This window comes from Copidosoma floridanum, unplaced genomic scaffold, assembly GCF_036245765.1.
Source record: "Copidosoma floridanum isolate Cflo_tuat_1 unplaced genomic scaffold, Cflo_Japanese_pri ptg000011l, whole genome shotgun sequence".
NCBI lineage: Eukaryota > Metazoa > Arthropoda > Insecta > Hymenoptera > Encyrtidae > Copidosoma > Copidosoma floridanum.
The window spans coordinates 834,296-848,639 of record NW_028321888.1 but is presented as its reverse complement, the minus strand read 5'-3'; the positions used below and the strand labels follow the sequence as shown (position 1 = coordinate 848,639).

Here is a 14,344-nt window from a genome sequence, read left to right as displayed (position 1 = left end):
ATTTTATATTATTTTTATTCAAATTTTATGTTAAATTTATCTGTACTTTTTTCTTCTCTTATCTTATTTACTAATATGCACTAGATTAGATACACAGCTTGAATCTCAAACAATGTAAGCGGGCCTGCGTGCCTACTATTTCTGCCAAATGTAAGGCAATGTATTAAGCTTCGGCTACTAAGGACCCTGAGTCCTTAGCCTCAATAAACTACTCAATTCAATTCACTTCTCTCTCTCTCTCTCCGCACATATACGCGCGCACGTGTGTGTGTATTATAGTGCGACTGTCATCATTTATATTAAGGCAACTATTATGTATATTTACTTGTAATTGATGCGTATTTTTTATATTTGTATATTTTGTAGTGATTTAAAAGCTTCTGCCATACGGGTAAATGTAACCCTTAATATTAATGAAACTCTGTTAAACTCTCTCTCTCTTTCTCCCTCTCTTTCTCTCTCTCTCTTTTTCTCTGCCTACATTCGTGACGCATTCAAGACCACCATCCTTGCAAGCTCAGATCCAGACTTTGACAATACACCAGAATTTCTCATACTCGAATTATCCATAGCTGCCCACAAAACTCTATTAGCCATAGTCCACCGTCGCCCTTAAGCTGCTTTACAACACCAGTTCTTCAACACACTCTCTGATCATCTGCCTGCCTACTCAAACATTGTCATCACAGGGGACTTCAATATTAACATGCTTACGTCATCCTTCTCATCCCAGTTTTTAACCATAAAGATCGCTGAAAGCTCACTCTGTCTCGTTCCATCCAATCCGACACACCACGCCTTTTATCATAATAACCCATCTCATACCTGGATAGACCTCTTCATCATTAAAGACCCCTCTGCACTTATTCACCATCAACAGTCCACATCACCTTTCATCGCCGGTCATGATTGGATCGAAGACGCCCTCCATTATATTCAGATCCCGCCCATCTCAAAAATCATTTCAGCGCGTAACCTCAAACATATCAATACCGAAGCACTCTCATCTCATATCACCGCCTCCATACCATCTCTGACCACACTCACAAGCTGCCTAAGTCCTGACTCGCTGGATGACATCATGGTGCGCTTTTCAGCGGCAGTACTTGGAGCATTTGACGGCCTTGCACCAATTAGGAGGATCACCCTCTGTCGCGGAGAAAACCATGGGTTAGTCCGCAGATAAAAGACATGATGTCGGCAAGAGATCGCGCCTACCTTAACGCCCGGCGCACGGGGCTGCCGTCCGAAATAAAGATTTATATCCTTCTCCGCAGTGGGTCTCAAACACCCTCTCCACAGCCAAAAACTCTTACTTCGCCCATCTCATCAACTCATCTTCAAATCCGAAAGAGAAATGGTCCGCCCTTCGTAAACTCAACTTCACTAGCCCTACCCTACTTACGCCTACCCAGATCTTTTTCCCAGGCACACTCATCTCCACATACACTTCGGCAACAGCTTCAACAACACCGCTCACCCAAAATGATTTACATGATCTGCTTGCCGACGCCCCGTCATCAGAACCCGTTGCACCCCCTTTTAGTTTCAAGCCCACATCGTCAGAAGAAATTCATCATTCAATCACCTCATCGTCGTCAAAGGCAATAGGTCATGATGGTCCATCTAATAAAATGCTACGTCTCTCCCTCATAGTTATCCTACCATTTCTTACCCTTTTATTCAATAGTCTTATCCTGCTCTCGCATTTTCCCTCTCTGTGGAAGAGGGCCCTCCTCCTCCCTCTGGCTAAGATGCGTCAACTTATCTCACCCTCCGACACCCGCCCCATAGCTTCCCTTTGTGAAATCTCCAAGGCCTTCGAACGTATCTTATTTCGACAGCTTTCTGACCATATCTCGGAAACAAACGCACTAAACCCTCGTCAGTCCAGCTTCAGGAGGGGACATAGTACTCAGTCCGCCCTCCTTGGCGTGACTGAGGACATATGAGAGGCGATAAATCGTCAGGAGATCACGATCTTGGTCCTACTTGATTTCTCAAAAGCCTTCGACACCGCTCCCCACCTGAAGCTTTTAAATAAACTTAAAAGTTACAACCTCTCCAACAGCGCTTTAACACTAATTAATAGTTACCTTCTTAACCGTCACCAGGCCATTGTTACAAACTGATCATCCTGCCTTCTTCAGCCATCACAATTAAACTTGCATTGCCCTCCATTCGAATCATTCCATCGCGCTAAAGACTTCTCTCATCACTTCTCTCGTCCTTCTTATCAGCCTTATTACCTTCCTAAGCTATCAAAATCATTCACCCAGCCTTACCTATGCCTGCTATTTTTCGCATTATGTAAACTAGCTTCAGTGTTACCATTAGTATTTAATCTTAAGTGAACATTTGCTATAAACCTTAGTCTTTAAGTTTTAGGTTATAATTTGCTTTACCTTGTAATTCAATTTGGCCAGATGGGGATCTTCCCCTAGGCGTAATAAACTTCTAAACACTCTCTTTCTCTCTCTCTCTCTCTCTCCGCGTCTCTCGTGCTACGCTGGCATCCTATGTTTTAGTTTTTTCACCTAATTAATGTGATGTATACTGTTCTGCGTGCACTAATGATCTGTCTAATGTATCTATTCTATTTATTTAATTTATTATTATTATTTAATATTTGATAATTTGTTCAGCTGTTTGTGGAAACAATGAGTAGCTACTAATTGTAAGTCGATTCAATCTGGGTTGTTATGTGACACCTTATCTACTTACTTAATTTATTTATTTCCATATTAACATGCGTCCAAAAACATTGTGAAGTTTACGAGATTTTCCTTTTATAAATAATTTTTTGTTTTCAATACGTTAATACGATACAAATGTAAATGCTCTGTGCTTCGAAGTCGCCATTTGTATGAGATGCTCTTGGCATAATAAACCAGTTTTCAAATCAAATCTCTCTCTCTCTCTCTCTCTCTCTCTCTCTGACCGAGAATGCAGTAGAAAAGCTCCCTTCCCCTACCAACACTTGAAATGGTATCGTGGCTTCCTGGGAATCGGTAACAAAATCGGCATTTAGCTCACCATTTAGCAAGAAATAATTATGGCCCCAATCCCGTTCTGCAATCTTTTTTTCATTCGGAGATACGCATTTGTAGCCAGCTTGCTTAATGTCTAGCTAACATTTTTATAGTTATTTATAGAGCAGAATGCCCGTCAAAGTCGTTTTTGATTTAAAAAATTTGTAACAAATTAGCGTCAAATTATAAACCTAACCCTGACTGTGGCATAAAGTTTTGAATCTTCATATTTCTATATTTATCATTTAATTTTTATTTTCCTTAAATTTTTAATTATAATTAAATTATAGTTTTATAAAATAGTACATGATAAATAGAAATATTAATTGAACTACTTCTTTAATACGTTTCGAAACCAAGAAATTCGTATGAAAGAAAACTTTTTTTTTAGATTTTATGTAACTATATTAAAAAATATATGAATAAATAAAGTCAATTTCATGAAAAAAAAAAAAAAATTAATAATCGAAATGTAGACTAATCGTAAGTTTATTGCAAAATTTTTTATGGATTAAAAGTTGTATTTTAACACAAAAGGGAAAAAAATTTAATTAGTGTTGAAAATTAAATAACTGCTCTGTACTTATGTATCAGTTCGTGAATTTCATTTTCTATCGTGTATTTTGGACCTTAGTAGTTTCTCAAAATTAAAAAAAAAAAAAAAAAAAAAAAATTCTATTTTATATAAACTATATATTCTGTGTGTGTTTTTTTATTTTTTAATCAATTATTATTAATAATCTATATACTATTGTAAAATTGTCAGTGATGGAGGGCTGACAATTTAAATCGTATTGCTGATGAAAGCGTTAATTCGAAATCGTCTTGAACAAAGTGTTTATTAAGATTCAGTTTGAAAATAGTGCCATCTAGAAGAAATTTTTCAATAAGTTATGTAGTGGCAGTATTGTCAGTTTTTGTTTGTAAAGGAACAAAAATTGAGATAGCACGAACTTCTGAACGAGTAGTTATTTCTTATAAAAAAGTGACCAAAACATTCCTGTGAATTTAGTTCGTTGTAGTACGAAAGGCAAACAACTGATTGATTATATTTAGACTATAAATTCCGTTGTTGACTCCTACTGATATGATGATTTAAAGTCTGTGTTTTTTTGTTGTTGTTTTTTTTACAGAATAAACTGACAGTACTGCTTTTAAAAAATTTAGGAAGAAATACCTTCGACCAATCAATTTCTTAAACTACATATCTGTAAACGCTATTTAAAAGGCTATTTTATGCTTTTTTTAAAGAAATTTTGAATTAGTGTTTTTCTTAAGACAAATAAGTTCGTCATCAATATTTAAATTGTAAAGTCAATGCAGCCAAATTAATGTACCGAACAGTTACCATAGATTGACGTTACGTTACTACATTAAATAATAAGGAAAATACCTGTTTGTATCAGTAATATAAATGATGAATTCAGTGACTTAAACCTCCTTATTCCTTTAATATTTCTCATTTTATTTCAAATATTAATTGTGGTGTTCAACGCTTACATATTTGTTCATTTTTTTACAGGAAAAAACCGTGCAGAGGCCTGTTGTTCACGTTTATCAGAATTGAACAACTACGTGCCCACTCGATTTTTCACAGGAATCTTGACTGAAGATTATTTAAAGAATTTTAGTGTCGTAGTCTTAACTGATACACCAATGAAAGAACAAATTCGTATCGCCGAAATCACTCGAAAAAACAAAATCTATTTAATTATTGGGGACACACGTGGCCTGTTTTCTCAAGTATTTTGTGACTTTGGTGACAATTTTTGTATTACAGACATTACTGGAGAGCCTCCTTTAAGTGCTATGATAGCTAGCATTTCTCGTGATAGTGAAGGAATCGTTACATGCCTTGATGATACTCGCCATGGAATGGAAGATGGTGATTTTGTAACATTCTCAGAAATTCAAGGTATGTCAGAATTAAATGGTTGCGAAGCTAGAAAAATAAAAGTCCTTGGACCATATACTTTTAGTATTGGGGACACTTCAAATTGTTCAGAGTACGTACAAGGTGGTATTGTAACACAAGTAAAAGTTCCCAAAAGTCTAAAATTCCTATCATACTCTGAAGCTTTAAAAAATCCAAACTTTATTATTAGCGACTTTGGAAAATATGAAAATCCCCAACAATCTCATTTAGCATTTATTACTTTGCATCGTTATGTAGAGGAAAGTAAATTATTACCCAAAGCTTGGCATGATGGTGATTTCCAAGAGTTCTTAAAATTAACTGAGTTTATTAAAAAAGAATATAATTTAAATCTTGAAGTTAACAGAGATTTTATGAATTTATTCTGCAAGACTTGTTCTGGTGAATTTAGCCCGATGAATGCTGTAACTGGGGGAATCATTGCACAAGAAGTAATTAAGGCTTGCTCAGGGAAATTTCACCCTATTTATCAATGGTTGTATTTAGACGCGATTGAATGCCTACCCAAAGATCAAAAGACCGATGAAACTGAAAATTATGCTCCAAAGGGATCACGATACGATCGTTTTGTTTCAATATTTGGAAATGACTTTCACACTAAACTAGCTAATTTGAATTATTTTATTGTTGGAGCTGGTGCAATTGGGTGTGAGTTGTTAAAGAACTTTGCTATGCTGGGAGTAGCCACGAAAAATGGAAAAATTACAGTTACTGATATGGATTTTATAGAAAAATCGAATCTAAATCGGCAGTTTTTATTTAGACCTGCTGATGTTCAAAAGTCCAAGTCCTCGACGGCTGCTAAGGCTATTAAGAGAATGAATTCTGAAATTAATATAATCGCACATGAAAATCGTGTGTGTGCAGAAACTGAAAAAATTTATAATGATGAGTTTTTCAAATCCCTTGATGGCGTTGCCAATGCGCTCGATAATATTGATGCTCGAATTTATGTAGACCGACGATGTGTTTACTATCGGAAACCACTTCTTGAATCAGGTACTTTAGGTACAAAAGGAAATACGCAAGTTATTGTACCATTTCTAACTGAATCTTACAGTTCTTCACAAGATCCGCCTGAAAAAAGTATACCCATTTGCACCTTGAAAAATTTTCCAAATGCAATAGAGCATACTCTTCAATGGGCAAGAGATAGTTTTGAAGGCTTATTTAAGCAGTCTGCAGAAAATGCTGCTCAATATATTAGTGATCCAAGTTTTATTGACAGAACTCTTAAATTACCTGGAGTGCAACCATTAGAAGTATTAGAGTCAGTGAAAATAGCTTTAATTGATGAAAGACCTTTATCATTTAAAGATTGTATCGTATGGGCTCGATGTCATTGGCAAGATCAATTTAATAACCAAATCAGGCAACTATTATTCAATTTTCCACCTGATCAAGTAACGTCAAGTGGTCAACCATTTTGGTCTGGACCTAAGCGTTGTCCAACACCCCTTGATTTCGATGTTAACAATGAACTACATTTAGACTATATTGTAGCTGCAGCAAACTTGAAAGCGACTGTTTATGGTATAACTTGTACTCGAAATCGAGAAGAAATTGCTGATATAGTATCTCAAGTTCGAATTCCGGAATTTGTGCCAAAATCAGGCGTTAAGATTGCTGAAACAGATTCGCAGATCCAAATTTCTAATGGTAACGGAAATGTTGACCATGATCGACGAAACCAATTACAGAATGAATTACCAAAAGTGGATGCGTTAAAAGGTAATATATGATTCGTATATTAAGATTTTGGAATTAATGAATTATTTTCATAAGTAATCTCAAAAACTGTGTTGCAATAGTCTTAGGTATGACTAGACTTTTCCCTCATAAATATCGATTTACTATTTAATATTATTTTGGTAGATTTCTACGCAAAAAGCCTGCTTCAAAACTTCACCGCATTTTTCACAGCGTCATCATTAATTCTGAACAATGGTAACTTTAAAAATGTTTCTTTACAAAAATTTTAAATGCTTTTGATGACAGTCTTACCGTAGATAAAAACTCGTTGCTTTAACTAAAAATAAGATCATTTGTCATTTTTTTACGACTCTCAGAAGCAAAGATCGATTTTTTTCTTTCTGAAATCGCTGTTATTCTATTTAAAAAAATTAAGACATAAAATTAGAGCGTAGCACAGCATGAGAGTTATGATTTGATAGGACCTTTTAGTATACTTCAGATGACTTTGAACTTAGTTGCTATAATGAAGTTAAGTACATAATTATTTCGTCCCACCTGTAAATGTGCCTGACGTTGAAAGGTGGAGGAGAGCGGACTCATTGACGGCAGTGTGTCCGCTAGCACAAGTTATTCAGCGTGCTTTTTGTGCGCATCCCTTGAAATTCAAGGCGGTAAAAAAATTTCTAATATCTCAGCTTTTGTTATTCCTAATTTTTTTTTTTTTTTTTTTTTTTTCTTTATTTTAATTTAGGTGAGTTCGTATATTTCTGAACGGTGATAAGTATTTTTTGTAAAGAGTCCTAAAAATTTTTTTGTCGTCTTACTCATAAATTACATTTTTTTCATAATTGCAGGCATAATTTCAGTACCACAATTTATTGACATACTTTGAAGAACAATTATCACGCAAAGATACAAGTTGTTAGTTACCACTTGTTTATACTAAACTAAATTTCAAAATCAATGAAAAAGGCACAAAATATAATTCTTATGACTCTTAAGCGAACAAATACTTGTTATTATTGTTTGTAAATCAACGAGCTATCCTAAAAAATAATAAGAAATCTAGAAATAACTGTAACCTTACGTAAATCATTGTCAAAAGTGAACAACTCGAATCAAAATGTATCAAATTAGAAGAAATGCACAGATTTCAAAAGTAACTTGTCAAATGAATTAGGTGTTTCTAAAAATTCGTTATACATTGGAATATACAAATTAACATTAGCAATTCGTTTTCTTAAAAATGAATGAAAAACGATAAAAAAATCAAAACATGTGACCCTAAAGCAATAATACGCATACGAACTTTTTTTCATGTAAATAAAGTTTGATCTACTTTTCAAAGTTTTTAGAATTATGTCCTGGAGAAATATTTCATTTAAAACACTTGTGTCAATGTCAAAATAGAAACAAAACCTGCACTTAGTGTGTTAAAAAAATTATTGTAAGTTGTTTTCGTGTAAAACACCTTCTAAAAACAAAAATTCATGTATCAAGGATGATCATTATCTTTGACTTGAACCAAATGATATATTTCTTCGCTGAACACCCTTGTTTTCACCCAGAAAATCGATAACTTTTATAATTGTACAATACAGTGTCAAGCTTACTATTTGTGACGTATCTTGACCATAGCATATTTTCAATCTATTTCCAAATAATCATTCGAAAGTATTTAAAAGGAGCTTTAATTTTATTTTTAGTGGAGCTTCAAAAATTGATTTGGTAATTAGTCATGAATGATAAAACTTTGTACTAAAAATTGCTAATTTGGTCAATCCCAGATTATAGTCAATGAAGATAGGGATTTTTGGAATTATGTAGAAGACGCAGACTTCTTGAGCCTGTCTGAAATGTGGTTAAAGAAAAAAGGATGGGAAAATTTTAAAGGTGGGCTCTCGAAAGAATTCGTATGGAAGGCTGTTTTTGTAGTAAGAAGTTATAAAAGAGGGAGGGCAAAGGGTGGCTTTGTTTTAAGTGTGAAAAATAACTTATATGGTAAGGGAAGCAAATTGATCGAAACGGTAAAGATGGTATTATTGGGTCAAAATTAGTCAGTAATAATGGTAGGATAGATAGATTGTATTACGATCATCTCCGTATAAAATAGTGGAGTACTATCTGAATGTAATGATTTCTTAGAGCGGGCAGCTTTCTTAGAAGAGGGCAAATTAGTAATTTGGGGAAATTTCAATATAAAAGTGGGTAATGTAAGCTGCGGGTTATCAATAGAAATAGGGGAAATCAGTAGGAAAAGGAATAGTAAAGACAAAGTAATAAGCAATGAGGGAGGGAAGTTTGTTGACATAATTAAAAAGAAAAGCTGGTTCTTGTTAAATGGTATAGACTTTAGCGATGAAAGAGGGAAGTACACATATGTAGGACCAAGGGAAAAATCTGTCATGGATTATGTTTTGGTTAATGAAAAAATGATTGGTATAGTTAATAAGTTCAAAGTAGGAAACAATTGAGTCGAGCCATATGCCTCTGAAAGTAAATGTCAATGAGGGAATAGAGGAAACAGTGAATGCATCAGGTCGAATTCTTAAGAAAAGACTAGTTAAAACAGAGGTCCACGTATGGTCAGACGAAAGCTGCTCGATTCTTAGAGCAAGTCCTTAAACTGAGGGGGAGAATGATGTAGTTAACACCTAGGAGTCATGAATGAGATTTAAAAAAACGTATTTTAGATAATATGGTAAAAAAAGTTATTGTAATAAAGGTAAGGAAAATCGGTTATTGGAAATGGTGGGACAGGGAGTGTAAGAATAAGAAGAGAAAGGCAAAAAGAGAGCTATAGCGTTGTAAGTTAGGTAAATGTGATAAAGATATGTATGTAACGGCTAGAAAAGATTAAAGAACAATTTACCAAGTAAAGAAAGTAGAATTTAAAGAATCGAAAAAGGAAGCTTCAAAGTGTATAAGAAATGAACCGGATATAGGATAAGTATAGAAAGAAAAAAGAATGTGTAGAAAATAATATAAGTTGAAATGCATGGAAAAAAAACTTTAGAAATCTGTTGAAATGGAGAAATAAAATAATACAGGAAAAGGAAGTATTAAAGGTTGAGAAAAGGTTAGAGGAGGTTGAACCAAGTAAGGCTAAAATAGCACTAGCGATTAGAAAACTAGAAAAAAAAAAGGTTAGCGGGTGCGATGGGATACCAAACTAAGCAAGGTTGTATGCAAAGAAAGGGGTGATAAGGCAACTAGAAGAACTATTATTAAAGGTTTGGAAAGGTGAAAAAATATCTGAAGATTAGAAAACGGCGGTTATTATACGATTGTTTAAAAAAAGAGATAGAAACGAGTCAAATAATTATAGGGGAATCACGTTTTCACCTACTAGATAGAAAATATACACAGAAGTACTTAGAGGGAGATTAATAAAAGAAATAAATTTTAAAAATGTACTATCGGATGGTCAAGCAGGATTTAAAAAAGATAGGGTGACAATAGATAACATTTACATTGTGAATCATGTAGTTCAAAAGATTAGGGCCAAAAATGGGAAGGGCAAAGTCCACGCGTTGTTTGTAGACTTTGAGGCAGCGTTTGACACTGTGAATAGAGAGATACTGTGGAAAATTATAGAGAAGTATGGCATTAGTATGGATCTTATATATAAAATTAGAGAGAACTTTACAGAGAAACTAAAATTAGGATGAAGGGAAATAAAAGGTTATCTGAGGAATTTTTGATTTCTAAAGGGTTAAGGCAAAAGTATTTATTAAATCCAGCGTTGTTTTGGATATATATTGCGGGGTTTCAGAATAACTTGATGAAGAAGAGTGTAGGGGGGGGGGGGTCATGATTGATGAGGTAAGGTAAATAGCATACGCAAATGACTTGGTTTTGCTGGCATTGAATAGAGAGGCAATGTGGGACATGATTAAAACCTTGAGGAGATTTTCGAAAAAAAGACAATCGTGTATAAGTTACGAGAAAATGAAAATGTTAATCTTCAACATCAAAGGTAAGCTTGATACAGCAGGTTGAAAATTAAGGGAAGGCACTATAGGGAAAGTGGATAACTTACAGTACTTAGGGTTCACTTTGAATAGAAAAAAAGATTCCTCCGATCATATAAAAGAACTAAAAAGAAAAGGTATTTTGTCAGCAAAAAAGATGTGGAGATTAAATGAAATGGTTTATGAGGATGATTTTATGGGAAGTTTAATGTTATTTAGATACCGAGTCAAAAGTTTAATGACTTATGGAGCTAAGATTTTTGAGTGGACAAAAATTAAAGAGTTTAAAAAAGTACAGTTCGATTATTTTAGATGGGTGTTAAGGTTAGATTTTTGCATGCCAAGATATAAAAAAGCTGAAAATTCACTTGGGTATGAGAGCGATTCATTTCGATCAGAAAACCTTTAACCATGGAGAAGACAGGCTCACTGGATTATGCTACAAGGAGACTTTTGAGAAAGAGTACAAATTAATAATAAAAGTGTATAGGAATAAATTTTTAAAAAATTTAAATTTTAGTTTTATGACCGGACTTGTTTAGAGTACGGTCTTAACCGTTTTATTTTAGTGTCAATCGTTGGTCTTTTAGTATTCAGCTCGTAAGCTTTATTTGTTCTTTTTAGTTAAGTAAAAATATTCATTTAAATAGTATGGATAATTTAAATTGATGTTTAATGTTTAATTCTTTTATTAAAACAATTTCAAGTAGTTATTCTTCTAAATACAATCTATTCAAATCACTTTAACAAGGTTTTGGTGTTAATGATTTTACTGATAAATAACTTACATCTATCACTAATTGCTGTTACGGCTGCTTCGCAGTCCCCTAATGCTTTGTACAGTAATTTTCAGTGGTTCCTTAAACTACACGAATGAGTTCGTGGCCAGTAAGATGTTGCGGTTTCTGCCTTCTGTGTTATCAACGGAACCACTTTCGGTGAACCTCCTTCGTTGTACCTAGCTCCATAGCGTAGTCTGATACTATTGATGTTCTCGAAATACACCCGAGTTGCCTCAGCCAACACGTTATGCCTTACGTATTTAAGGTACTCGCAAGTCGTAGGAGTCAAGAGTAGACTAAAACTTTAGAGGACAGGTGACAGACGTGAAAAAAGCAACTTGTTCTCTTAATGGTGCGTTTTTATAGCATCAGAGCGAGTAAAAGAGGCTGTTGGTTGAATTAGATCAACTAATGAGTGATGTTTTTGCAGACTGCGTTGACAGCAAAACAGTAGGCTTGAACGATGATGTTACATGTTATGATTACTTGTATTAGGAAATAACAACACAACAGTACCAATCGCATTTTTCTGACAAGTGCGATTGAGTTTTTTGGATCAGTGATGATGAAAACTCGCATTAGCAATAAATGAACGCCAAGTACAAGTTCAAATGTGACAGTGAGCTTACAAATTTCGCAATTAATCCTTTTGGAGATTTTACAATCAATTCTGAGCATAACGAAATAATGTCTTAATAACAATTTTTAAATTGGTATACATTATTAGAAATGGACAATCAATGGGCAGGTAGCCTATTCATTCATACTTACAATACAATTTATTCATTCATACATGTTACGTACAATTTTAATAGATACATACATTCTTACAACGAGGCTGGCCGTATTATCTGTTAGCATATCATGAAAAATTCACCTTGAAGCTAATACTCACACACACACGCATATAAGTTAGGTATGGGCTCAACTTGTCATATGAGCTTAGTGTATATACACAATGCGTCTTGTATGAATTTTACGGATGCATTGCGTTTTTACTTATAATATAATTCGTCTGCATTTACTCGGGATGTAACATTAATGAGCGCTTAATAGAGATCTGGAGAAACCAAAAAGTAAATTTTAAAGGTATAATAAAAGAGCGTATGAAATATCATATAGGCGTAAAGATTAGTTGTGTAGCTAGGGCGAGATGTGACAACTTAGAAGCAAGTAATAAATTTTGGTTAAAGGAGGTGGAGAGAGTCTGTGCATTTTGTAAAGGTGAGGAGGGAAACTTTGAAAATATATTCTTGAGATATGAAAAAATAAAAGAATGAAAAATTTGTGATAGAATTATACGGCAGTATGATATTATAAATATGTTTAATGATGTAAGCTGCGAAAATTTGGGATGGATTAGATATAATATTAGTAAAACTAAAGACTAAGGAAGGAAAGTAGTATTCTCTATTTGTACCCTGGTCTACTTAGAATCTAGGTGCAGATCCATATAAGTAAATAAAAAAATTATTGAAAGTGTTAGGTTTATTTAATGGTATGTGGTTTAAGAAGAACGGGTAATGTACTTCATGGTTTAAATTTGTGTATTTATCGCTTTGGTATCTGTATGAGGAATTATTATTTTTTTTGCTGTAATAGCGTTTTATATTTGATAAATTTAATAAGGAATGTCATACATAATACTACAAGTCGTTATGATCACTGTACTGAGTACATTTTCTGGGCCAATTATGGATGAAAACTAGTAAAGAATATAGATATGGATGACATACACTTATGTTAGTAACAGTTATACTAATATTTTTGATTTATAGATTATTATTTAAAAGAGAAAAAGTCATTTTTCAAATTTTAATCTTAAGTCAGAGGCTCTGCAGTCATCTATTTTGAAGCTGAATCCTTACTACCTATCTTGAAAAAAAAATCAAGTTCTAAACAAAAAAGGTAAGAGATACTATTTTATAATCTTTTTACCCTAAATTTGAATGTATTTAAGTAATTAAGAAGTTTAATTTTATAATTTTAGTTTTTCTTCTAGGGCAAAATTCCAAATTAAAAACACACTCGTTTTTTATAGCTACGTTTGGCTTTTGTCCGTTTGGCGTACGTATAAGTGAATCTCGTTACGTTTAATAATTTCTTTTAATGTTTGTTTTACAGCCTAAAGAGGTCGACACTCCAGTCAATGAAACATTGCTATAAAAAACATGTATGTTTAAAAATTTAACATGTTGGCAGCTACACGGAAGCTTAAACATAAAAAATATGCATGGTTTTAAACATCTCTAAATATTTGAGAAGTCATTCTTAATAACCTATGAGAGTGTAGTAGCACGAAATCGCTACGAGATAAGTTTGAATGAGAGATGAAGCTTCAGCAACCGTACTATTATATTCTTCAGATTCGCATATTTGAATTTCCAAATAGCAAATTAATAAGTATTTTTGTTAGTATGTTTCATGTTTTTTCGTTTACTTTAGTCTCTTTGATTCTATTCTACAGTTTTATCGACGAAAATGGAATAGGAAGTTGTCAAAATAACAAAAATAAGACATGTGCATTTCTAAATTTATTCTGGCTTAGCCTTTACGAATTAAGGTACTGTAGGTAGTCATGTTCTTAAAACGAAAAAATGCAGCCTACAGCGAGTGATGTTGGCCACAAGTATTATAAGAGTTTACAGCAGATATTACGCAGCTTTGCTAAAAGAGATTCCTGCTGAGCGGCAAATTTAAATATGTATTAAAATCAAGTATACTTAATCAAATGAATATACTTTAGCAAGTCTTTTAACGCTGCAAAGTTCTCAGTAACTAAGTGGTAGAGCGCTTGCTTTGCATCTAAGGTTTTGAGACTCTGCTCCGTCACTTTTTCGTGGGAATCATTGTAATATTTTTTATGTAATCTAATCACTGCAATAATGTTTAAATTGTGCATTTAGTATGCCTAGCAGCAGGTCA

General features: G+C 33.7%; 1 protein-coding gene across 1 annotated transcript in view; it reads left to right on the top strand.

Moving 5' to 3' along the window:
* Positions 1 to 14,344, top strand: part of Uba1 (ubiquitin-like activating enzyme 1) — a 145,844-nt gene that overhangs the window by 67,293 nt on the left and 64,207 nt on the right. The window contains exon 3 of the mRNA XM_089590038.1: positions 4,555 to 6,699. Coding sequence (XP_089446164.1) covers positions 4,555 to 6,699 — 2,145 coding nt within the window. The remainder of the gene's footprint in view (positions 1 to 4,554; positions 6,700 to 14,344) is intronic.